General features: G+C 41.9%; 4 protein-coding genes across 4 annotated transcripts; all 4 read left to right on the top strand.

Annotated features, from left to right (window-relative positions):
- The first annotated feature begins 659 nt into the window (after positions 1–659).
- On the top strand, positions 660–6390 carry LOC139365137 (ubiquilin-4-like). Its single transcript, XM_071102554.1, has 11 exons — positions 660–1066; positions 2052–2203; positions 2306–2457; positions 2591–2853; positions 3169–3327; positions 3421–3646; positions 3811–3950; positions 4079–4162; positions 4313–4428; positions 4684–4864; positions 5093–6390. The coding sequence occupies exons 1-11, from the start codon at positions 920–922 to the stop codon at positions 5243–5245; spliced, it is 1773 nt and encodes a 590-aa protein (XP_070958655.1). The 5' UTR covers positions 660–919; the 3' UTR covers positions 5246–6390.
- A 1129-nt stretch (positions 6391–7519) lies between these two features.
- Positions 7520–9882, top strand: LOC139365127 (ragulator complex protein LAMTOR2). The gene is made up of 4 exons (XM_071102542.1): positions 7520–7726; positions 7895–8057; positions 8318–8407; positions 8591–9882. The coding sequence occupies exons 1-4, from the start codon at positions 7659–7661 to the stop codon at positions 8645–8647; spliced, it is 378 nt and encodes a 125-aa protein (XP_070958643.1). The 5' UTR covers positions 7520–7658; the 3' UTR covers positions 8648–9882.
- Positions 9746–15530, top strand: LOC139365119 (ras-related protein Rab-25-like). Its single transcript, XM_071102531.1, has 5 exons — positions 9746–9882; positions 12964–13159; positions 13836–14029; positions 14497–14577; positions 14856–15530. Exons 1-5 carry the CDS (start codon positions 9846–9848, stop codon positions 14981–14983), a joined length of 636 nt encoding a protein of 211 aa, XP_070958632.1. The 5' UTR covers positions 9746–9845; the 3' UTR covers positions 14984–15530.
- A 1279-nt stretch (positions 15531–16809) lies between these two features.
- LOC139365116 (ras-related protein Rab-11A-like) lies at positions 16810–25690 on the top strand. The gene is made up of 5 exons (XM_071102517.1): positions 16810–17178; positions 20319–20514; positions 20969–21162; positions 22141–22221; positions 23972–25690. Exons 1-5 carry the CDS (start codon positions 17139–17141, stop codon positions 24109–24111), a joined length of 651 nt encoding a protein of 216 aa, XP_070958618.1. The 5' UTR covers positions 16810–17138; the 3' UTR covers positions 24112–25690.
- The last annotated feature ends 263 nt before the right edge of the window (positions 25691–25953 follow it).

Below are 25953 nucleotides of genomic sequence, written 5' to 3'. Positions count from 1 at the left end.
AAAATGCATGTAGCAACTACAGATTGCCCCTTTAAATATAATATTTAAAGTATTTACCCACTTTTTTGGGGTAAATACATTAAAATTTTAGATTTGACAGTATAGGACCAATGATTTACATCTGTGTTTATATACATCATTGAATAGCACACATACATTTTAGTCAAATGCAATGACACCCCCACACCACTAGACTTCAACGTTGCAAAAACCTCAGGTAATACTGCTTTCATCTCAGCTTGAGAATCTTGTTAGCTAGTTTTGTGATGTAGTAAAGATTGTTTATTATATTGACAAGATAGTAAAGGGACCGCTATAACAATGGAAATACATGTTCTCAAAGATGGAAGGCGGGCGATGTGAGAGCAGGTGGGAACATTCTAGCCAATGAAAGGCCCGAAACGAGTGTGTACAACAGGCCATAGAGATAGATAGAGATAGATAGATAGATAGACTTATCTTTGTATGTGCGATTATAGTGTCTGTGACAGCACCTTTGAGTCTATCTACATTTTAAAGTAGTAAATTGTCTTCTTCATCGGCTAACTGCTCCCAACTCATAGAAATCCCCACCTAGTTGACCGCTTTAATGGTAGAAGTCCTCAATATGGCAATGTCCATGCTTGAACGTATATATGATGAGTCCTCTATCTATCTCTATGACAACAGGCACAACTCCGATATGAAGTCGTTTTTTTTCAAAGATGCCGAAATGCCACGTCCGTACACCATTACGAAACTTCTATTGATAAAATAATCCCCCACATAGCAAATAAAATATACAACATTTTGTTAACCAAATTTGAACCTCAATGACCATACAAATGAATCGTATTTTCGTGGACATATTTTGGGCTGAGTAAAACCTCTCGCTTCACCTCTTCCTCTCTGGATGTAGTGAATTTGAAGAGGTGTAAAGATGGCGGAGAACAGCGGCACAGATCCCACTGTGGATTCCAACGTTGTTGAAAATGCTGCCTCAGACGGGACCATGATCGTGGTCACGGTAAAAACTCCGAAAGATAAAGAGGAGATAGCGATCTCGGAGGATTCTTCTGTCGCACAGGTATTCGCATTTATTTACACAGTCAGTTATGCAAGTCATGCTGTGGCTAACAAGCATACATCGAAGTTAGCTAGCCAACTTGCTAACTATTACCTAGCTAGTTTACGATGTTAAGTGGGAAGAATTATCCCAATTTCCCAACTATTAATCTTTCTTTTCACCTTGTCCATTTCCTTAAATCGGTAGTTTGATTCGTGTTTTACACAATCGGCAATGAATAAATACATATATAACAAGCATGAGCTAGCTAACCACGTAACTAGCCAACGTTAGCTTGTGAGCAAGCTAGCCAGCTACGTTTGTCGCTGTCATTCTCATCTAGCTAGCTAATTTTAGCTGCGGTCAGGCTAGCTGATAACCGGCTAGCCAATGGAGGCTCCGGCCATTGCGAAAGCCAATTGGGAAACTGGTGGGTATAATTTGTGGAACGTTCCAACAGGAAACAACGCATACAGTAGCATGATCAATTTAACTAGCTGCCGAATAGGCATCAACTCACCACGTAGCTTATTCTTAATGTTTGTCCACCAGAGTGAGGACAGACGGTTTGGTTTTCGGAGTAAATGTGGTGAGTGAAACATTTTGTGAAATAGCCCACACCCTACCGGGTATCTTATTCTGCCGATATACAACTTTGTATGCGTTGTTTGTGGGCAACCTTGTTATGGAACATATTCATGTTGGAAGGTTCCACAAATTATACCCACCCTCTGGAATCTGATCGTAATCTTACGGTTAGCGACATGGTTAATGCTGTATTTGGTGACTTCCTAAACCATTAACATTTTACCTCATGGTTCTTATAAAACTAAAAGCGACAGCTAGCAGATTCACGTAGTTCGCTAGCTAACGATAGATTTCGAGATAGCTAAGCCAATATAACTTTAAAAAATGTTTTACCAACACTGAATGATTTGGGTGTGTATCTATCCTCTTTATTCCCATTTGTCTTCACCGGCCACTTCATTCTGTCTCTTGCATACAGTTTAAAGAGGAGATATCCAAAAGGTTTAATGCCAAGCAGGACCAGCTGGTGTTGATTTTTGCTGGCAAAATCTTAAAGGATGGAGACACACTGAACCAACACGGCATCAAGGACGGACTCACTGTTCACCTTGTCATCAAGACTGCTCCCAAGTAAGATGATTTGCTTGCCCACTATTCTAGTAACACCATTGTATGTGTGAGTGATAGATAATGGGAACATTTAGGTTGATAATGACCTTGCTTTTTCTCCAGGACCACAGTTGGTGGCACATCCCAGTCCTCTGCATCCAGCTCTGGGACCCCCCAGGCCAACAGCAGCATCAATCCTAGCGCAGTGCCCAATGCCAGCACAACACCAGGCACTGGGCCTACCCCAGCCTCCACACAGCCACCCAACTTACTCAGTTAGTGACCCAGTCCCCACTAAACCATCTCACAGAAAGACGACCATATCGCCTTACACCTACTCAACATCCACACAACTAGGCATTAGCCTATATCCTTCCAGTAATCCACCACCCCCTTGTGTCTGCATAGGTGGGTTTGGTGACCTATCTAGCCTGTCAGGCATGGGCATGGGCTCAGCCAACTTCATGGAGATGCAGCAGCAGATGCAGAGACAGCTGATGTCCAACCCGGAGATGCTGTCTCAGATCATGGACAACCCTCTGGTGCAGAACATGATGTCTAACCCAGACCTGATGAGGCAGATGATTGTGACCAACCCTCAGATGCAGCAGCTGATGGAGCGTAACCCTGAGATCTCCCACATGCTCAACAACCCTGAACTTATGAGACAGGTCAGGTCTGGTGCTCAGATGGGTCCTTTGCCCAAGGTGTAATAGACTTGGTTTTGGGTTATCATTGTGTGTCTTGTCTTTACTTGAATCCCTCTAAAGAACCGATGCTTGAAGAGCATATTACTCCAACCATTTTGCTTTTTTATGTAGTTAGCTTGCAATGTAGTTTAAATGTAAAAGGGGGTCTGTAACATTGCAATTGTACATAGGCCCAAACCCTTAAACTAGACTGCACCACTCTCAAAATGGTGGGAGGAATGGATGTGAGGGGGCTCATGCGAAGATGCATAATGTTAACTCCCTTCCTCTCTTCAGACCATGGAGTTGGCAAGGAACCCAGCCATGATGCAAGAGATGATGCGTAACCAGGACCGGGCGCTTAGCAACCTGGAGAGCATTCCTGGGGGATACAACGCCCTCCGGAGGATGTACACAGACATCCAGGAGCCTATGTTCAGTGCCGCTAGAGAGCAGGTAGCTATTATTCCTGCGAATACCATATGTAGACAATCGTCTTGAATCAAGTCCGGTTGTGTGACTTAGTCCACTTTTTTTTTTCATCCATAGTTTGGAAACAATCCTTTCTCTGCTTTGGGGGGCAACTTAGACTCTGGCGTGCAGCCCTCCAGAACAGAGAACAGGGAACCCTTACCAAACCCATGGGGACCCCCTGGAACGTCCCCCTCAGAAAGCAGGGGGACTGGCGCCTCCACAACAACAACCTCCTCCGCTGGCGGGACTGCACCCAGTGCCTCCAACCCCCTGGGCATCAACACCTCTGGGCTGGGCAATGGTAAGACCACTACCTCAGAAGAAGCACTTTCACCTTTTAGTCAATCTGCAAAACTATATTTCCCTTTACATCTGTATTAACATACCACCCTTGAGTATAACCCTTGTTTTGCTGCTTAGCTGATTCGTCTGTTTCTCTCATTCCACTCTCTATAATCTGTCCAGGTGTATTCGGTAGCCCTGGCATGCAGAGTCTGATGCAGCAGATCTCTGAGAACCCCCAGCTCATGCAGAACATGCTGTCTGCGCCCTACATGCGCAGTATGATGCAGTCGCTGGCGCAGAACCCTGAACTCGCCTCGCAGGTCTGCACAACTTTATCCCTCTCTGCAGTAGGATTCAGAAGTCCTGAATCATACTGATAAGATGAATATTCTAGGCTATTTTGTGTGACGAGTAGAATCATTGCTTAATCCTTTACTATTTTCCTCAGGCAATGCTGAACAACCCCCTCTTTGCCGGAAACACACAGTTACAGGAACAGTTGAGACATCAGATGCCGGTCTTTCTCCAACAGGTCAGATTTCTGTCTCCAGTTATGCACTTTAGTTCCACATAGTGACAAAAATAAGAAAAATATGACAGAGTGTTATGGAAGGCATTGAGTTTCTAACTGTGACTAAATGGAACATAATTTGGATTGACCAAATGGGTGGTTATTTTACAGATGCAGAATCCTGAGTCACTGTCCGTGATGACTAACCCCCGGGCCATGCAGGCTCTCATGCAGATCCAGCAGGGCCTGCAGACCCTACAGACAGAAGCCCCCGGGCTCATGCCCAGGTACTGTACCATCTGTTATCCAGTAGATGTTTACTGGAGAGACTCGTGCTTTATACATTTGATTTTCTTGATGATGCCACTAACTTCTTTGGGACAGTTTATCTTTAAAATGGTGTGAAATACTTGTATGTTTGATTTTTAATTATGTGATTTTCTGTTTTGAGTTTGGCGCCCTGCACTTTCACTGGCTGTTGTTGAGGTGGGACGCTACCGTCCCGAATATCCCAGAGAGGTTAACTATGGTTCTTCTCCTAGTTTGGCTCCTGGTGAGATCCCAGTGATTCCTCCAACCACAGGAGGCAGTGTGGCCCCAGAAAACCTTCCTCCCCCAACACAGGGCTCAAATCCCACCGCTGCCACTAACCCATCCCAGCAACAGCAGCAGCTCATGCAGCAGATGTTACAGATGTTTGCTGGGGGAGGAGGCGGCTCATTGGTATGTCATTGAGCTGTAAACACAATTTCTGACTTTCTACTTGGTAACTATACTTTGCTATTGTCCAGTGGGTTAGCATTAGCTTTGTGTTTCAACTGGCTTCATTGACCTAAAACCAATTAATACTGGCACTGAGACTTGTCTCCTAACAGTCACTCAAATAGGACCCTAGCAACATTTTTTCATGCAGGCTCATATAAAAATGACTTTGGCTATGCTCCCTTTCAGACTCTAACCCCGGAGGTGCGGTTTCAGCAGCAACTGGACCAGCTCAGCGCCATGGGCTTCATCAACCGCGAGGCCAACCTGCAGGCCCTCATCGCCACGGGGGGAGACATCAATGCTGCCATTGAGAGACTGCTGGGCTCCCAGCCCTCCTAACTCCCTTAGCCCCTTGAGATTACCGGGAGAGAAGGGTTAGGGGGGGGGGGTACTGGAGTGGGAGATGACAAATGAACACAGTCCATCACAGTCTGACAAGCCCCTCAGATAGACTCAATTGAATTCCAATTACTATTCATCTCTTTGGCTGATCTGTGAATCGTAGGAAAGATATGGGGGCAGGAAGTGGGTGTTCAGATTCAAGTTTCTATTGGAGAGACCTCATATCAACCCTGTGGAATGATGACATCGCTGCAAAATGACGCCACCACTAACATGACTACTTCCTCTGTTGACTATGGGAGACTCTTTCTGAAATGACTGTGCCCATTTGCTGGAAATGCATGAGGTTGCCAACTTAACCCATCTTAATGGATTGTGTTTAGCCGGTAACAAGTTGAAATTTGGAGGGATGTGAGTGTTGAAATCATAGAATGAGGGATTCCTCTGACCTTTTATTTTCATGAGAGCCTGCTTGTTTTTACTTAATTTCACTCTATCATGCCTGATTGGCTAGTATTTATTATAGGAGCTGTAGAAGTTACCTTCTCTTTTCTTTACCACTCACCTTCAGTTTACCTTCTGCTTTAAGAATTTCTTGACATTTTGATGTGTTCCTTCAAAACTGATACAGGCTGTTGGACTCTCTGTTTGAGCACTATAGCGCCCCTGGTTCAGCTGTTTGCTTACACTTTCAGGTTTTTTGGAAGGGATGATTTTCAGATTGGAAGGTCAAGCAAGGTAGCTTGGTTAGCTCTGGAGTTAATGCTACATTGAGTCAATGAATGCTATTGAGTGTAAATTCTTCAACAGTTTAGGCTCTGGTTAAGTGATCAGACCTCAATGTTTTTAATCTGAGCAATGATAAAAATGCAGACACCTTTTACGTTAACCATTTTGTGTATTTTCATACAAGCAGTGGTGTAGTGCCTGATAAAAATGTATATTGGTTTCAGCAATATATTCCAAAATAATTTGTTGAATCTATAATGACAAAGTGTACTAATGGCATAGAGAATTATTTTTCTTAAACCCATACATATTAGTTGCAGTACCTACAGTTAAAGAAAATCTGTTCAGCTCTGCCTTTTCTTGGAGTCCCTTCACTCTGTTATCTATTCTAATAATACCTTTCAAGAAATGTGCTCAAGTGTGGTGGTGATTCATTTAGTTCAAAAGCATGGTCTACACTAGTAGTCTAGTAGTCTTCACTCCTGATCCTGGAGGGATGTACCCTATGCTGAATTCAGATGATCAATCCTTCTCAAAATGCACACTTGTTCATCACACCTCAGATTTAAAAGCACTAGACTGGACTGCAGTGAGAAATGTTGTGGAAACTCCATTTAGCCCAAGCTTACGCCAATCCGCACCCTTTTGGCAAAGTAAAATTGAAATTGAGTGCAAGCCCAGCACAAACACATCTGATTCAGCTTTTCATGATCTTGATGAGTAGTTGGTGTTGTAGACTTAGCCTGTTCACACTGACTGCAACCCTCTAGGACCAGGTGTGTGATTAACACTAGTCTACATTGTCTATGTTATGAAATTACATGAACTTGATATGGATGATTTGTTCAACGTGTACGGGATTTGTTGTGTGTAGTCTGAGAGGTGGGAAAGTTAGTGGTGACCATGCATATTTGGTAGCTCATTAAAGGACCAAGCTTGAAAATCTAAATTGTGAACTGTAATAAACATTTAAGTATCTTAATGGAAATTAAGCTGTTTTAACATTCACCAGAGTGGAGCTTGGATTCGTTTATGTTCCTCCATGATGACCAAATGAATAATAAGCATGGATATCTTAGATCTTCAATTTATGATAATTTCATAACTTTGATATCCTGGTCTAAAATGGTGGCTAAAGGAAAGCTGTGTAAGTTATAAACATGACGGGCTAGTTCAGTCTCATCAATTATGCTTGGGCTGTGAAGTTTAAAGCAATGCTAGTGTTAGACTCATCCGGCCTCTGCAAAGAGATTACTCGGGGTAGCTATTAAGAATTTTTAACTGATATGCCATTTTGTTCCTTTCAATAATGGCAATTAGCCACAGTCAGGTTACTGCAGTTAACTCTGTTCTTCTAATACAAATTCCCCCCCAGTCCTCTTACTCTGACAAGTGTTTAACATCTCAGGATCAACATGAAAAGGATATCAATTCTATAATTGGGGCAGATCTGAGCTGAAAAGGTGCACTTTGAATATATTATTCCAGTGACCGGTTTCAATCGTCTGGAACGCACCCACTGTCCTTCCCATAATGCATTACGATTTGTATCAGGAAGTTGAAGGAGTCAGCTGACTGGATTGTGTTGTTGTAGAAGAAGTCACTGAACTGGATGATAAAATACACTTCATAATTTCGCCTAAATTAATTCAGTTGCTGCAAAGTATTGCTCACTCCAACCATGTTGCGGCCAAAAGCATTGACGCAAGTTCTCAGCCAGGCAAACACAAGCGGAGTACAAAGCACACTGTAAGTACTGAGTGGCAGAGGCACGTGAATATAGTGTTATTTTCTTCTAACTAGCGAAATCGGTTAATTATTTGTTCTTAAGATGACTTGTAACGACAGCTACCTACATGTAGGTAAGTCTTAGCTAACACTCTCTCTGGCTAACTTATTTACATGTTCTCCCCGCAGATTGTTAAATAATGAAGGGTCTCTTTTGGCTTACTCTGGCTATGGGGACACTGACGCTCGAGTGACCGCTGCCATTGCAAGCAACATCTGGTCGGCCTATGACAAGAACGGGCATCAAGCTTTTAACGAAGATAAACTGAAATTCATTCTGATGGATTGTATGGTTAGTTTGAACTATATGGTCTAGTTACCATGCATGAACAAAATGTTTGTTACATCATTCTGACTTGCGTTGGTTATCCATTGAGTATCACAGTCAGGCTCCAGAGAAATTAAGCTGTATGCCCGATAACGTTAGTTAAATAGTGGTAGAAAAGGTTGACCTAGGCTATTTGGCAGCTTGGGAGGTAGTACCACCAAAGGTAAATTGAAATTCAATGTACTTGCATTTTTATCAATTCCTTTCTTATCTTATCTTTGCAGGAAGGCCGGGTGGCCATCACACGGGTAGCTAACCTACTGCTGTGCATGTATGCCAAAGAGACAGTGGGCTTTGGAATGCTTAAAGCCAAGGTGAGGAAGAATACTTTGAGTGTGGATGACATTGGTGTGCAAATTGTGTTGTATTTGAAATTACAAAACACCAATGACTAATTCCTGAAGAGAACAAGTATGTATGTCATTTAAAGAGCCATGAGCACAGACCATGTCTGCATACCATACTAAGCATATCTCCTGTCTGTATGGTATTTCTAGGCTGAAGCGTTGGTACTGTACCTGGAGGAACCTTTAACCCAAGTTGCTGCATCATAGGGGAAGTCTGGCTGGAGTGTTGTCTTCAATTTTGTCTCCCGTGATAATACATGAACACTTGTTGCTTATGTGAATGCTTCACCTGGTCTTCATGAAATGCTGCAGTCTGTGTATGAATGAACTGAGTATTTGTCTTCTGATTACTGTATTTATACTCCGTATGCTCTAACTTAATGCTTGAGTTTAGTAATTTGGCCGTTTGTGGCATGCAGTTCAAATGTCAAGTTCACACATTGTGTAAGGCGGGCTATGTAAATCTTCAATGAATTTCACTGCCTGTAAGATGGACTCCTTTCTCAACTGCTGAAAATGCTGACACATTAACTTTAAGGCATTTGCTGTTTACCCTAGTCAGAATATTACATTTGTCTGTTGTTGCCACGCAATAACCTTTATGATATCCTTTTGTAACAGGCTATCCATAAACAGTTTTTTTTCAATGAAAAATCAATACGTATTTGTCTTCAAAGATATGAAATACATAAAACCATTTGATTCATATGTTAGATTTTTAGTTCCAGGGGTACCAAGGAGTTTTTTGCAGAACTGACATTACAGGTTTGCTGAACAGACCTAATATTGCATTACCTTGTCAGTTGTTTGACAGTATTGTTATTACTGATATGTGTTTGTCAATTCAGAACTTTATCAATACTGTTTCTAGGTCCCTTTTGCTGTTACTTTGTGTTCCTGGTTTGAGATGAACAGAACCAGGGGTTTATTTATTAGTTGCATACCGTAGCAAAACGTTTTGCAATAAATTAGGTTCTATTTGACAGGTAGGTCCTGTGAATACACCTCAGAGGAAGCAATGGTTGTCTTTCGCCATGTAAAAGGGATAGGGAAACAGTAATTTCCTGAAGGCAATCATTTGGTTTGTCCAGCAGGTGGCATGTATCTATTTTTTTTCATACAGTTGCTCATGTGGTTGTCCTACCTGTTCAACCTGCCATAGACTTACACCAAGCCACTCCCCCAACCCCCATCATTCCTCAGCAGAACTACCTGATGACACAGCGGAGCAAGTTCCTTGTAAACAATCTAGGTTTGTATTAAACGTAGAGGGGGACAGGTGACTTGCAAAGTGTTTGTGCGGCTCTTTTAAATCTGAAGATTAGGGTGAGTGGCTTCTGGGGAAGTGTCATCTTTCCTTTCTCCCCTCACACTCTTGAGAGCTGGACCACTGAAGGTGTACCTCATGGGTTCAGATGAGGCCTACAACTTTGTCTTTAAGGGTGAGTCCTTGTTCTTTCACATTTAACAGATTGATGTCCTACATTTACATAATGTAGCACACACTCTTATTCAGTAGTGATTGCATACATGTTCAAACTTTTTTGCTTACTGGTGTTTTATGGGAATTGAAATCACAACCCTGGTGTTGCAAGTGCCATGCTCTACTAACTGAGCCACCATGATGATATAATGTATATGTCAACTACTTTTTTGTAGTTAGAGCTAGTGCAGTGTTGCTCAGTACAGACAACCATTGAATTATGTTACTTGGTGTGTGTGCTAAGGCTAGAAGCTAAGTGCCAGCACAGTATCAAAAGCACACCGTAGATTGTTAGTAACACATCTACCACACAGAAATTATGCAGGTCACTCCCACCTGTGTTGAAATTACAGAAAAAGTCTAGGGTGTGTCCTGAAACAAGGCAAGTTGCCTTGCATAGTGCATACACTCAAGAAATATTGCCAATTATGTTTACGCCAGTCCTGTAGTACAGGGCGTCTCAGAGTAGGAGTACTGATCTAGGATCTGTTTAGCATGTTAGGTCATGATGAATATGACTGTATGAACAGATCCTAGATCAGCATTCCTACTCTTAGACGCTTTGTGGATACGAGCCCAAGTCTAGGAGTTTTATCCATTACTTTTAAGAATGCATCTAACCTTGAGGTTCATTAATATGCTACTGTTGGTATTTTACAAGTCAAGACAGTGCTACTTCAAGAATGTTGCTATTTCTATGAACTTGAATGCTATTTCTGTATGTAACTGAATACATTCTTGACCTCCAACTGTTATTGTGGTGAGTTTCACAAGCTTGTCTATCATTCCATGAAAACACACATTCCTGAATATTTTATCCTATCACTCTTTCCATTATGTCTATAGTCACACCAGAGAAGCATGTGTACTGTTTCACTACATGACTTACTAAGTCCTATATGCTACAGGCATGGTAGAGGAGGTGGTAATGTGCATGATGAGGTGAAGTGATTTGTCGATTAGGGAAACAAGAAAACCCAGTTAGTTGGACCAGGGGTAGTTGATGAAGTAAAATGTTGTGTTTTCACTGAACCACATGGAAGTTTCTGCCATTCATTCTGGAACGAAGGACTAGGCCTAATTCTACTATAGCTTTATTTTTGAAACCATCCAGACATCATGAAGTAAAATCTAAATGATTCCCTGCTTTGATTGTCTAAACGTAAATGAAGATTTTATATGTAAATAAGTTGAGGGAACTGCTCAGTCATAAATCAATTCAAGTAAATCTGAATTATTATTAAATGAGGAGTTTTTCCCGCAACTTACTTAATACCTTTTTGCCTCAGAACAAAGTCAAACCAGGCCAGTAAAGTGCTTCAAGGCCTCTTATCCTATTTGCCATGGAAACCAGGGATATTGTTTGCATAAGAGGTTACTGAGTATGGGAGGGGGAAATGGCAACATTTTTCATCTCACCTAATAAAAACCAAAAGCAGAACAATGATCTGCCAATGGAGTGAACAATTACCCAAAACAAACCAAAGTAGAACATCTCGTAAACGTTCTTTCCTGCTGCCTGTTTTACACCTCAGGTTAAATCTAAACTGGGTTCGGAGACCAGAAACTGGATAGTTGCTTTAGAATGTAAGTCTGGGAACATGAACAGGCATGATCCCAACATTTTTGCTTTTGACAAATATCTTATTGCCTGTTAAAAGCTCTGTAGCATAAATCAGCATGCAGGGAAGATAATCAATGCTTGCTAATCTTATCCCCACTAGTGGTTTGGAGGGCAATAAATAGAATATGTATTAGGTGACCGTACTGAATAAACATGTCACTTTTTTTTAACCTTCTGCACACTGCCGTTTATCACATTCTTGGTTTCCTTAGATCTTTCTTGCTGGTGCGCCATGTAACTTGGATGCCTATCTTGGTTCAGGTCACATTCTCATGGTTGAGATTAAAGCAGAAATTGGTGTTTGGCTCAGCTCAGTCAGCTGTGTTGAAATCATGGTGTCATTGTGACATGTGTTCATATTTTCCTATATGTTTGTCAAGTAGGCCAAGGCTGGCTTTCTGAGTCAGCTGCTCACACTCTAGAAGCAAACACATGAGTCACTGAAACATATAGGGGGGCATCATTGTTCCTTGTACCTCTTCTGTTTGGACTCAGTATTGCTCACAGCAAGATAGATAGAGGGAAGTATCAGTGTGAACTGTACCACCTGATTTTATTAGTTGCTTCCTCTTTTGAAGGCCTGTTTCATTACAGGAAATTCCCCAAGAGCAATGCAATAAATCCCCCCTCCCCCCACCCCCCCCACTCGCTGGTTCTCCTTTGGTTCTCTTCAACAACTGACCCCTCATCACTGTATATACTACATATCTCTTAACCTACACAGCGTGATAATAACATATTAGCTCCCATTTCCTAGATGATAATTAACATGAACAAGCATGATCATTAATTTTAAAGACACCTGAGCCATGATTCTGATGCTACTTCTCAGATGGTTTGTTCTACATTCCTCACTTAACATAATTGTCCCAGTAACCATTTGCACGGGTGTGGTGCTGTTTCTGTCATAGAGCACCGTTGTGAAGAGAGTACTAATGATATCATGCTCAGCAGACTAAGACTGAGGGTTTAGGGTAGGGTTAGTGATATTGAGTGGGCTGTTTGAGGACACACCTAGGCCTCACCTAAGAGTTACGCTATTTGCAGGAAGTTCAGGGAGCAGCCTTATTGCAGTTATGAGTTGGTGTTAATCAATGGGATGACATGAGTGAGATTCTAACAGTAAAGAAAGAGATACATTGAAGAATCATTGTTTTTGTGTGAAAAAAACATTACTTACTCTCATTATTGTAATTCCATATGTGTTGTGCCCTGAAATGGCACCTTGAGGTTCTACACCTGATACTATTGTGCGTCTGCACTATGGCAATATAAAGTGTTCTACATCTAGGATGAAACACCTAGTCCCCTTCATTCACATAATAGAGACTCACTGGGGATGTAAAGCACATATTCAAACATGTTTCTGGTGCACTAGAACTCATGCCCTCCTCTCCCCCCTTCTTTCTTCTCCAGTGGTTCTCATAGGTGAGTCTGGCGTTGGCAAGAGCAACCTGCTCTCCCGCTTCACCAAGAACGAGTTCAACCACGACAGCCGCACCACCATCGGGGTGGAGTTCAGCACACGCACAATTCAACTGAAAAGTCTCATAATCAAGGCTCAAATCTGGGACACGGCTGGGCTGGAGCGGTACAGGGCCATCACCTCTGCGTGAGTAATCTGGGTGAAACTGTGGACCCACGTACACACACACACACACACATTTCTCACTATTGTGTGGGCATCTTGGGTGGTATTATAGGCCCAAACACTCCACGTGGAGAGGCACTGGTTTTACACTATGCCCAGATAGCCTGGAGGAACAAACAGCAGGTTCACTGTTCCAGTCATTTACTACTTGTACATTTTGGTCTAAATATCCATTTGGCTGGACATATTCAATACACATCCAGACCCAAACATTTTTCTTCTCTGACTTAAGAAATTCCTGACTTGTTCTTTTGTAAAGACTCTGGAAGGGTTAATGGCATGGAAACACGTTTCAGAACATTAAAACTGTGTCCATTCAATTTAATGACATGGAAAATCTGAGGATATGTTATACCACAGCAGGATTAATTATTCTCTGTCAAGAGTTTAGTAAATACTTTACTGAATAATTCCCTCATGCACATTTCCTTCCCTAGAAATGTCTTTCTGCAATCAAAAACCAAGTCTATTAGAATATTACAATGCTTTTGTCGGTTCAATGTATCGTACTATGGAGGCCTACATGGCATTTCAAGAGAAAAATGGGGTATGGATACTCAGAGGCATCACCCATCACATACTTTATAAATATGAATAAAAACATCAGGTTACATATTTTTTCATATTTTCTCCCTAGTTATTATAGAGGAGCTGTTGGAGCGCTATTGGTCTATGACATCACCAAGCATCTGACCTATGAGAGTGTGGAGCGCTGGCTTAAGGAGCTATATGACCATGCAGATCCTCACATCGTAGTCATGCTGGTGGGCAACAAAACTGATCTGGGGTCAGAGCGATCAGTGCCCACTGAGGATGCCAAGGACTTTGCAGGTACAGCTGCCAAGACTCTGACACCATGAATATATCCTAGGATAATAACAATGACTCCATTTTAATAAACATAATAAATTGTATAAACCTCAAAATGTTGTTCCCTTATATAGTGAATTGTGGTTTTGCCTTGTTAATATACTAATACTCACAACAGCCAATAGGCCAATAGCCTTTATTGGTCCAAATTTGTGGCTTGAGCAGTGCTTGACTTGAGATCTGAGTACCGCCACCGCAAATGTTCTACTGCTTGAGCTCCTGTTCCTCTTATAGAATATTAGCTCAAAGGTATTGTTGAGCTCCTGCACCTACTGTAAATATAAACAATACCAGCACCCAAAATGAGTACCAGAACCTATTTCAGTCCATGTCAAGCACTGGGCTTGAGTCACTAGTTCACCCCAAATTTGACAAACCTACATTTTTAGAAAATACTCAGTAAACACTACCTCTCTTGCTCTATGCAGAAAAGAATGGCCTATTGTTCTTAGAGACATCAGCCTTGGAGTCCACAAACGTTGAGACTGCATTCCAAAATGTCCTTGGAGGTAATTGACTTTTATATATTTACAGTACCAACCCTATTATTGATTTGTTTGTTTTTAGCTCTCTAGCTAACCTTGTTTTTTGGCGTAAAAGTAGTGCAATCAATGCTCAGTAATTCATCAGTTAAACTGAGTGGAAAGTTGGCATTGCAGAACAAAATGCTTGTGCCACGTTTATTGTTTTGTGTAAGCAGTTGTCACTGGCAGTTTGTGGTCAATGTTTTTTTGTCACTGTTTGTTGCACCAGAATTCACACTGTATTCCTGTGCCTCTTCCATCAGAGATTCACAGGAAGGTGAGCAGTAAAGAGGTGACCCGGGGGTCCATTAGTGCCGTGTCTCTGGCCAGCCCCGTCCCCAGAGCTGCAGGCGACCCTGAAGAGAAGAAGCCCTGCTGTAGGAACCTCTGATGGGACAAACCACCCCCTCATGTGGAATAGAGCACTCCATCTTCCTCTAGTTAGTGTGCCCAAAGGGTGCAAGCCTGATTGAAAAGAATGATGCTGAGCAAGACCACTCTGATGTGACATAGTTACATGTTGGCAGACAGAATGAGTTTTCCATTCCTAAAGATGATGTAATGTGTATGTACATGGCTGGGGGTACATTTCCCCCCCAAAGAATCCAGCAATCATTTGAATATACAAATATATCAAACAGCATTTTTGTGTAAACTTCTAAAATTCAATGTTGCTTAGGATGATTTTATTTTTAAAGGTAGCCAACTGATGTACAGAATATTTGCATTTTTAGTGACTGTGAGGTTGGACAACAAGTGCCAAAACCATGTTTTTGCACACAGCTTGATTAATTAAATTTGCTGTCACTGTTGTTTGTGCTCTGTTTACTTAAAGTACAGTTACATGTAATTTATCTTTTGCTTTAATTGTTCCAAAACGGTGTATTCTTATTGTGGGGTGATTTTACAACAATACAGGAATATTTTTTTGCACTCAAATGCCAGGTTCATTATTACTTGCCTTATAATTATCACTTTTTACATTTGATTTCCTTCACAATAATAGCCAATTCATCATAATAATACATCTAAAAAGACATATGCCAATAAGTACAATACACAAATGACAACTGATAGACAAGAACATAATGGAATAGCCTACATTTTCCATCTGTGAGGATTACTTTTGATTATAATGAAGATATCCCATTAATGATCAGACATTGACCATATTGATCTCATAAGTCGCCCTTAGCTAAACCTATAATAATTGAATTTGTAAAGTGCTTTTTTTCAGACCCAAGGTGCAAAAAAATACAATAAATAGGCCTACATCCAGACACAAAAGTATATATGAATTGCATTTATTTAGCTGCATAAGCATAGCCTGCAGTTCAAGTGCTGCAGTGCTGTGATGTCATTATGATACTGTGCTAAGGATCCATTAAACCTGAGGGTTATGGTGCTTTCAAGACAGCTGGGAACTTTGAAATAATGTGGTCAAATCCTGACGTCGGAGCTGTAGCAAGAGGTCCGAGTTCCCGACCTGGAATTCCGAGTTGGATGACCGTTCAAAAAGATTTGTCCCAGTCAGAATTATTTTTTCCTGAGTTTTGCATTTGTATTTATTATGGATCCCCATTAGCTGCTGCCTACTACTGTGGTCCAGCAAAATTAAGATCGTATTACATTTAAAAACATGACAATACATTCATAACATATTGTGTGCCCTCAGGCCTCTACTCTACTACCACATATATATAACACAAAATCCAAGTGTATATGTGTGTATAGTGCGTATGTTATCGTGTTTGTATGCATGTGTCTATGTTTGTGTTGCTTCACAGTACCTGCTGTTCCATAAGGTGTATTTATCTGTTTTTTAAATCAAATTTTACTGCTGACCTTAGTTACTTGATGTGGAATAGAGTTCCATGTAGTCATGGCTCTATATTACTGTGCGCCTCCCATAGTCTGTTCTAGACTTGGCGACTGTGAAGAGACCTCTGTTTGCATGTCTTGTGGGGAATGCATGGGTGTCCGAGCTGTGTGCCAGTAGTTCCCAGTTGTCTTGAACGCACTGATATCCGAAGTCGGAGATTTCCGAGATCCGAGTCCCCAGTTGTTCTGAACGCAGCATCAGCATACCTGGAAGGCTTGAGACTGAAGACATCACCCAAGAGGCGATGAGTAGGATCAATGGAGGCAAATCATGAATGACAACAAAATAGACCAATCACAGGAAAGCCAGTGACCGGTATCTGTCGTCGATTGGCCAGTCGAAACTGGGTAAAGGGCGGGGCTAGAAACTCGATGTTACGTCGCTCGGAAATGGCAAATTACAAGTGGTAGGGAAGAGGAGTCGAAAGTTTGTGAAAGGTAGTTTGTTGTCTTTTAAAATTTCACAGTCAAATATGAGACCTATAGTCGAATAATATATTAGAGACGTTGACATAGTGATAATTTACCTTTTTGACCCGGTTGTTCGTTCTACCGAAGCGGTCGGTTGCGAGATAAATGGTCAATAAGTTTTGTCGAATTGAACAGAGAAACCACCACGGGAGGGTTTGAACATTTCACATTCCATAGGTAGAAACGTTGAAGAAATGACGAATAGAGAAGACGAATATGACTATCTTTTCAAAGGTGAGTGTGTTTACGATACTTTACTAGGGCATTGCCATGTCGTGAGTGTAGTCATTTCGACCTAGAGTCGGTTCAGCGCCACACCGATTTCAATATAATACATTTATTTTGTCGCCGCTTCCGCCCTGTCAAAAGTAATCGGACTGTGTTGCTGCAACTACGTAACGAGCGCTGCCAAAATCAATTCTCAATGACATAAGGTAATGCGTAGCAGTTATAGTAACAACTTCACTCTGAATTTCTGTAACTATTGTTTCAATTCAGTAGAAATATTGATACAACTGTGTAGTAGGCTAGTTGATTGCAACAGCACTCACTGCACAGACATTTAATAAGCACCATGTAGCTATCCAAAGTGACATCTGTTTAGTCATCTTGTGGTGGGCCTATGACGCAATCATCAGGAGAGGAAGTATTGGTCAACAGGAGTCATATAGCCCACTGATTATGGCAGGATGACACCTCAAAATATATTTACTCAAACCGATTGCCCTAAGGTGACCAGTGACCACATGGTTTAGCCTTTAAGCACTATTCTGTTTGTAGGCATTCCATTGACCTGGTGTCGTGGTGGGTCACTCTGGGTTTAGAGAAAGCGGTCATCTCCATGATCTGTTTACATCTGAATGAAGTGGAGTAAAGATGACCTTGGCCAAATGATACCTAATTCATCTAACCGATAGCATAGAGTGAAAGCTTATTGGCCCCTTCTCAACATGACTTGTCTGGTCCTTGGGTTCTATGTTGTCTAGTCGTACTTTTCCCAGACTTTTCTGTGCACATGCACTGTAGCCTATTGTTTGGCCTACATATGAGAATGTGTAGGCCTACATTTGTAAGAATACAGCAACAATTGGTATTTTACAATGATAGTGGATACTTACTGCTCCCCTGTACTTACTTACACTAACTACTTTCATTGTGGGTTGTTTTGTCCTGACAAGGGAAATAAAGTGCACAGTGTCCTTTGTTTGTTTGGGGTTCTACATTTGAACATGCATTGTCAAACTGGAAAGACCTGCATGATTCAAGTGAGTGTGTGTGTGTACAGAAGGGCTCTGACAGTAGGGAAGATGAGCATAACTTCACTTTCAGATAAAATATCTTGGTGCTGGCCAAATAGCACAATTATCTGAATTCAGTGCTACACAGCTAGAATGCACTGCCCCATAGAGCCTAATGTGAGGACTGTCAGTAGGCCACATAACCAGTAGGTTCCTCCCCCTCCAGTTTCCTGCATTTAGTTTCTTTCTTTACTGCACCCTCACTGTTTAGGCATGAGTCAGTCAGGTGAGTGGTTGAATCACTGCTTCCGACAAGGAGCCTGTAAATGTTGCACAGCAAGTTGACCAGCTTTCTTGTTTAAATGACTGAGTGCTTATTTAAACTGAGTGCTCTCTTTACAGATAATGAAATGCTTTCTTGTTGATTTGACTTCTAGATAAGATAGACCTACTTAAAATAACTTCTTTGTATTGGGAAATATAATTTTTATATATATTTTTTTGTACCCTGTTATCTCCCTCATTTTGTGGTATCCAATTGGTAGTTAGTCTTGTCTCATCGCTGCAACTCCGGTTACGGACTCGGGAGAGGCGACGGTTGAGAGCCGTACATCCTCCGAAACACAACCCAACCAAGCCGCACTGCTTCTTGACACAATACCCACTTAACCTGGAAGCCAGCCGCACCAATGTGTTGGAAGAAACACTGTGCACCTGGTGACCGTGTTAGCGTGCACGGCTCCCGGCCTGCCACAGGAGTTGCTAGTGCATGATGAAACAAGGACTTCACTGCTGGCCAAACCCTCCCCTAACCCAGACAACTCTGGGCCAATTGTGCGACGCCTCATGGGTCTCCCAGTCTTGGCTGGCTGCGATAGAGCCTGTACTCAAACCTAGAATCTATAGTGGCACAGCTAGCACTGTGATGCTGTGCCACTCGGGAGGCCAGAATTGAGATTTTTAAGGAAGAGGGACTAGACTGTTTAGGCCTAAGCTATGTGATGATGGCATCCAATAATGAAATAATGGTTGTAGCTTTAGAACTCTGAAATGCAGCCTACACAATACCGTAGCCTAAATTGGTGATCTTATGTTTCTGGTGACAAGTACACTAAAAGTTGCATAATGCTTTTGTTTGTTCCTCAGCCACCGTATTATCACGGTTACCAGATAGCGTGACCGGAAGATAGGCTAGTCTAATGGAATTGTAGTTGAGAGTCCTTCTTGCAGCTGACAAGGATATTATTGGAACTACAAAGTCACAGTTCTCATGTTACTAACTTATATGGAGAGTTGCCGATGAATTGCCTGTGGAACAAGTTCACTTTTGTTAGGTTCTCCTAGCTTGAGTCAGTCGGCGCAATTGTCAATTGGTAGGCAGGTTTCTACCTGTGTCTGCTGCACCACTGTAGTATTTTCATGTGATGAGCTTTGCCTACATTCTGTGGGAGATGTGTCAATAAGGCCTCATCAACACACAACCAGTTCCTATTTCCTAATAACAAGGTGGTGAGCTTATGAGTTTAGGATTTTCCTCTTGACTCACCTGGATTTCAATCCTTGTAAAATCCTCTTTCCCAACACACCCCCGTTTATGTTTGGAAATGAATGGGTGTCAAAACGGGAACATGTGCCAAATGTTTCATTGCTCCATAAGGGCAGGGTTCAGAGGTGGTGCTGCTAAGTGAATAGGCTGAACTTCACAAGGCATCATCTTCTTGGTCAATTAAATCAATCTTTGGTCATTCATGACAATACTTAGCCTAGGCGCTCCCTCACAAAGTTTGAAACTTCGTGTCATGGGTCTTTTGTCTATAGCAAAAACAAGCCAGATGGCCTGTTTTGCACAAATATTGTTTATTGAACTACAGTCAAGTACAGTCAGGCCCTCTCAGTAGACCGTTAATCACTAACAGAGCAGCAGACACATGGCACAATGCTCTTAGACCCAATCAGGAGCTGTCATCTCTTCTACCATGATTGTCTTTGTCAGACCTGTTTTACCCCCACTGAGTGTTCCTATTCCTACATCGTAGGAAACAAGTTGTCAACACTTGTACAGTGGGTAACATATTGTATCGTTATTCTGGTGGTGTCTGTCTGACTCATGCCCTCGCTCCTCTCTCTGTGCTCCAGTGGTGCTGATTGGGGACTCTGGAGTGGGGAAGAGTAACCTGCTGTCCCGCTTTACCCGTAACGAGTTCAACCTGGAGAGCAAGAGCACCATTGGGGTGGAGTTTGCCACGCGCAGCATCCATGTGGAGGGCAAGACCGTCAAGGCCCAGATCTGGGACACGGCAGGACAGGAGCGCTACAGAGCCATCACCTCCGCGTGAGTATTAACACAGCTTGCACGCATAGAGATCTTTGTTTTGTCTGTCTGCCAGGCATCTTTTGACATATTTGCAACATTTAGACAAGCAGCCCAATTCTGATCTTTATTTAACTAATTGGTCATTTGACCAATCCTGTAGATCTTTTCACAAATGAGCTCTGAAAGATCTGATGGGATTGGTCAAATGACTGACTAATAGAAAAAATATCAGACTTGGGTTTCCTGTGTAAACCCAGCCATTGTGGATGTTTGTGTGTACAGAACATTCCAGCCTACTTCTGCTAATTTACTAATGTTCTCATCTTGTTGACAACTTTGAGTCCTTTGCTTCTGATGTATGCAATAGCATTTCATGTAGGGAACGACAAACTAAATCTACCACTCCATTGACTCAGCCAATGCTCAGCTGCTCCCAGTAACACTTAGTTCCCTTCTCCTGTCCCCTGTGTAGGTACTACCGTGGGGCAGTGGGGGCTCTGCTGGTGTACGACATCGCCAAGCACCTGACGTATGAAAACGCTGAACGCTGGCTGAAGGAGCTGCAGGACCACGCTGACAGCAACATCGTCATCATGCTGGTGGGCAACAAGAGTGACCTGCGCCACCTCAGGGCCGTGCCCACGGACGAGGCCAAGGCCTTGGCAGGTACCCTTACATCAACTAGTTTTATAGCTACTTGATCTGTTTGTGTTGATTCTACTACAGCATTACAAGCCAAGGGGACAGTACAGGAGAGTTGTTTCTCCCTCAATCATTTTTACTTTTTTATTCGCGATAGCAGTGGATATAAAGCGATGCGGCAAGTTGAACAACACAATACCATTTTTTTGATAAGTATTACCATAATCTTGCTTTCCCTATTGGCACAAGGGCATTTCAAACACATTTCAAAAATAATCTGGGCCTGGGGAAAGTGATGCACCTGAGCCTCGCAGTGGACAAGGGAATGCCCTCCACTCTCTGTCACTGTCTACTTCCCCCTTAGGGCTGCTCTTTGATGTGGAGACAACAGAGCTCCTATCAGGCTGCCTCTGTCAGTGATTAACAGCTGTTTCTGGTTCTGAATGCACATCCCCAGCAATTGGAAAAAAAGCCAGTTGATTTGGCTCCATTATGACTGTTGATTTTAGCTACTCTACACACTCCAATGTGACATTTCCAGCTTATCACACTTATCATTTGTAGCTCTGCATAATGGTTCAAGTGTTTACTTATGACCTTGAGTCTTATTTCATGCATGGAATACACTGACTTGTAAATTGCTCTTGATAAGAGTGGTTATATATGAATGAATGGAATTGTTCTTGAATGGAATTGTTCTAGAAGACGTCATTGTGTAGAGTAAACAAGCATGCCATGTGATACCACAGGCTCCCGTTCAATTTCTGTTATTGATTTGTCACCAGGGTTGGCTCATGCAGCACGACTACGAAGGGTCATCGACATCATGTCATTTTTATCAGTTAGTCTATTCTGTGGTGGCTGTTGAAAATAGCCTCATTGGTGACGTATAATGACTGGATGGCTGTTTTATGAAGTGCCTACTAGTACGGACAATGAATAATGCCTGAGTTTTTTTTATTTTTTATTAATTTTTTTTTTTAAATTCTCCACTTTCCACAGAGAAGCATGGACTGTCTTTCCTGGAGACCTCGGCGTTAGACTCCTCTAATGTGGAGCTGGCTTTCCAGACCATTCTCACAGGTTAGTGTACACAGCCTACCATATACACTAGAACTGCTTGTGAATTTAACAAGGGGCGGTTCCATCGTTACGGAATTACACTGCTACTCTGATTTTTCACTTTAAAATGGTTGCCAAACAAAAACCATTGATTACATTTTTTACAGTAAATTATTGGAACAACTGCAGAATTATGGTAAAATCTCCCTCAGTTTTATTCTGTTACAAAACTTTGTATCTACACAGTTCTTCCTGTAAATGTGTTTTTGTAACATTTTCGATGGAAATTGTTACATTTATTTTTTATGTATAGGGTTCTATGGTTTGTTCAACTTTGAAATCAATGGTTTTTGTTTGGTATACATTTTAAAGTGAAATTGCCCCAAAGCAGCTTGTATTCACCCTGTAGTGCACACAGAATCATGCCATCCTGTGAAAGAGCTGGCCTACTCTAACACTTAAAAGGCTTAAAAAGAGTCACTTGTCCACGTAAAGGCCCCCCCTTCACACATCATCTTATATTAACGGCCATACCAAACGTTCCTTTAGTGTATATATATTTATTTATTTGTACTCTGAGAGCTTTGTAATCCATTTGTTCAGCGGTGACTCATCTTCCACCAATAGATGGCAGCAAAATCCAGGTTATTACGAGGCCTCTACTGTAAGATTACTCTGCAGTAAATTGAACAGTACCTGACATTTTTATTAAGGTCAAAAGCATCTGTAATTGGCATGCTCAAAGGACACTCAGACAATCACACTTTGTGTGATCCTCAATCAGATCTGATGTTTGTCAGGAAACCACTAAAGCATTTATTTTGGGTCTGTTTGCAATATGTACGTTGGAATGCAAATATGAGCTTTCCAGATGTCTCATCGTTTTAGGAAGACACAATTTAGTCCCTCATACCCAGAACAACTCACATTAAGTACTTCTACAAGAGCAATTTAGTGACGTATTAGCCACACCTTAGAAAGGCCCTTGTTAATGCGTGGCCGCTATAAAATAGAAAATTAGCAACGGCCAACTCAAAAACCCAAGAGTGTCTGAGGAACAAGCCTCTCACTGAGGCCTTCAAATCAGTTGATAAATGGCTGTCAGCATGCTCCCTGCTATTTGTGTTCTGCTTTCCCCCTCCACATACAATTCCCACTGCCTGCATTTGTACAATTAGTAATTCTACTCTTCAACAAATGTTTCATTCATAGAAACTTGAGCTAATGATAGTTCTAATTAGCTCATTTAAGAGAGGAGAACAGAGTGCATAACAGTGCTCAAACAAAGCCATGTAGGAATTGAACTAGAGACTCCCTGACCCGGGAAGCATGCTGACTGTAGCTAGTCGTTGAAATACCAGATCAAGGGTTAGTTTAGGTCATCTTGTCTGCTCGTTTTCAAGCTCTTGCTAATTTAGAGGCGGGGAAGTGACTTGGGGATTCACCATCAGTCAGTGGCATGTATGAGTCAGTCTGAAGTTAGTTTTGCATGCCAGACTCGAGTAATCCTAGGGAAGGTGCAGAAGTTCAGTCCCTAGGAGCCACAGGGTGCTGCTGGTTTCTATGACAACTTGTCTCCATTTTATGTTTGTTTTGGTATTTATTTACACAACCCTGGAAAGTGAAATGCTGTTAGGTCCCCATTGCATTACCATCTTGTTGTGAGTTTTGTATCCACTGTAGTGTTTGACGAAACACGCTCCCTTTCTCATCACCTAACAACCCAACAGCGACTGTTGTGTTCTCACTTGTCTCTGTCTGTCTCCTGCAGCCATCTACAACATTGTGTCCCAGAGGCAAATGACGGGCCGCAGCGACACCGACTTCTCGCCCAACTCCAATGTGGTGCCGATCACGGTGCAGCCCACGCAGAACGCTGCCAAGTCGAGTGCCTGCTGCCAGAACAACTGAGGCCTCACCACCGCCAGGGAGAGTCAGGGACAGACAGGTAGACGGAGAGGGAGGACTGGGAGATGAAGAGAAACCTAGAGACAAGGATACAGGCAGACAGAAACAAGGGGAGAGATACAAAGGGGGGGGGTGGGGGGCAACCGAGTGTTTCTGTAGCCTCTTTGCATTGTTTCTTCTGTGAAGTCTGTCCCCATTTAATTCAATAAGCTTTATGGTTATGCCTTGACTTGATCGGTTTTAAATATGAAAGAGGACATGATTTGAATTCATTTACATGAATTGAGAAATTGAGCATGTTAGGGCATGGTCCGCCATATCTTTACACAGTTTTTGTCTCACTCATTGTGAACTGATCCACCCCCATTGTCAGCTCAATTAATAAGCCTGTGAACACACCCAATTCAATAGCAAAAGGGCAATAAGATTCGGCAGTGAAGACCTGACTTTACTGAAGTGTAACCCCCCCCCCTCTCCATTGTCAGTCAGCTCCTCCCAAACTTATTTGAGTTTGTCCCAATGATATTTATTTAACACTATATATTGAGGTCTTCTTTGACCAAAGGGTATGTGCTAACATGCAACACTGGGTGGGTTTGATCTGAAGCTGCTTACTATATATGAAGGGTGTCCTCTATCTTTTTGTTCTTGATTTCACTGGTAATCAAATCCTTTTATGAGGGAGTTATTAAATGTAACTACCCTTGGCTAATGGGGAAACGAGGAGTTATGCCATCTCATCCCAAATGTACCTGGTCGAATGTCAGGCCAATCTAAACTGCACAAAATGGGGGTCCGTGGAGAACTTTTCATGTCCATTTTATCAGTGCACTTCGACTTCCCTTTGTCTTTACACAGAATAAAGTTTGCTCTTCTGATGAAACCCATTACAAAGTACTTTGTGCGCAGCAATTTTTCTCTCACAGGCCTATCTTCTTTGCTAACAAACCAGTCTTGCTCCTTTACCGCTGTGATCCATCCTTTTTTTCTGGTTTAACTGAATTGCTGTCATTTTCCCTGTGGCTGTGGAGATATGGGGGGATATTGGTTGTAGTGGTGCTGGTCATATACCATGGTCTCAGTGGAGCCCTCCCTGCTGTCCTGGATGGATGGACAGCTCATGTTGCAAGAGATGGGTAGTAAGGGCACTCAGCCTTGCCCGCTGCTGGGTCTCTGATGTACACAAGACGGCTTGTTTTACTGTAAATTAACTCCATTGTAACTGGAACAGTATCATGCCTTCTGGGATATCCCATAAGAGTATCCCAGGTCTCTTTTGTATGGTTTTATTTTCTCTTTTTTCTGGGTGTGTGTAGTTCTGTCATGTTGGTAAGAGTAAGCACTACGGAGGATGCTAGCCCTTATAGATCTGATAGATTGGCAAGAGGGGAGGTGTGGGGAAAGTTTCAGGGTGCCATTACCACAGCCAAAAGGTCAACAGTGTGAACAGTCATTATCCTGCTGAGTTTTTTTCACCCTTGTGGCATTCCCAATAGTAAATAAAAAAATAAAAAATAATTCTCATGTGTATATTTAGATTGCATATGTATAAATAAATGTAATTTCTTAAGTCTTGCTCCTTATTTTATGCCTTGTGCCTACTTTTCATTGAAAAATGGCATACTGTGGAGTTACTGTATGGTAATTGTTTGCCATTTCACAACTGCAACTTTTTAAAATACTCATGCGACAAAGCAGAGCATCCATCGGAAATTATTTCATTTTTGTTTTATTAGAAACATTTACAATACATCTTGAATCTTTGAAAAAAATAAAATAAAACAGAAACCAAAACTAATATGGCGCAGATACAATAATAAAATATCAAATTATTCACAAAAACAT

Source organism: Oncorhynchus clarkii, chromosome 2 (genome assembly GCF_045791955.1).
Source record: "Oncorhynchus clarkii lewisi isolate Uvic-CL-2024 chromosome 2, UVic_Ocla_1.0, whole genome shotgun sequence".
NCBI classification, from domain to species: Eukaryota; Metazoa; Chordata; class Actinopteri; order Salmoniformes; family Salmonidae; genus Oncorhynchus; species Oncorhynchus clarkii.
Note: the sequence above shows the minus strand (reverse complement) of the source record. Positions and strands in the feature narration are given on the sequence as shown.

Excerpts from the sequence above, each read along its gene's own strand:
- LOC139365137 (XM_071102554.1), top strand. The coding sequence starts at position 920 with ATGGCGGAGAACAGCGGCACAGATCCCACTGTGGATTCCAACGTTGTT. Across the intron at positions 3,328-3,420 it reads TCAGTGCCGCTAGAGAGCAG|TTTGGAAACAATCCTTTCTC; the intron begins GTAGCTATTATT and ends TTTCATCCATAG. Across the intron at positions 4,429-4,683 it reads GCCCCCGGGCTCATGCCCAG|TTTGGCTCCTGGTGAGATCC; the intron begins GTACTGTACCAT and ends TTCTTCTCCTAG.
- LOC139365127 (XM_071102542.1), top strand. The coding sequence starts at position 7,659 with ATGTTGCGGCCAAAAGCATTGACGCAAGTTCTCAGCCAGGCAAACACA. Across the intron at positions 8,058-8,317 it reads TCATTCTGATGGATTGTATG|GAAGGCCGGGTGGCCATCAC; the intron begins GTTAGTTTGAAC and ends TTATCTTTGCAG. Across the intron at positions 8,408-8,590 it reads TTGGAATGCTTAAAGCCAAG|GCTGAAGCGTTGGTACTGTA; the intron begins GTGAGGAAGAAT and ends TGGTATTTCTAG.
- LOC139365116 (XM_071102517.1), top strand. The coding sequence starts at position 17,139 with ATGACGAATAGAGAAGACGAATATGACTATCTTTTCAAAG. Across the intron at positions 17,179-20,318 it reads ATATGACTATCTTTTCAAAG|TGGTGCTGATTGGGGACTCT; the intron begins GTGAGTGTGTTT and ends TCTGTGCTCCAG. Across the intron at positions 22,222-23,971 it reads TTTCCAGACCATTCTCACAG|CCATCTACAACATTGTGTCC; the intron begins GTTAGTGTACAC and ends TGTCTCCTGCAG.
- LOC139365119 (XM_071102531.1), top strand. The coding sequence starts at position 9,846 with ATGGGTTCAGATGAGGCCTACAACTTTGTCTTTAAGG. Across the intron at positions 9,883-12,963 it reads CTACAACTTTGTCTTTAAGG|TGGTTCTCATAGGTGAGTCT; the intron begins GTGAGTCCTTGT and ends TTTCTTCTCCAG. Across the intron at positions 14,030-14,496 it reads GGATGCCAAGGACTTTGCAG|AAAAGAATGGCCTATTGTTC; the intron begins GTACAGCTGCCA and ends TGCTCTATGCAG.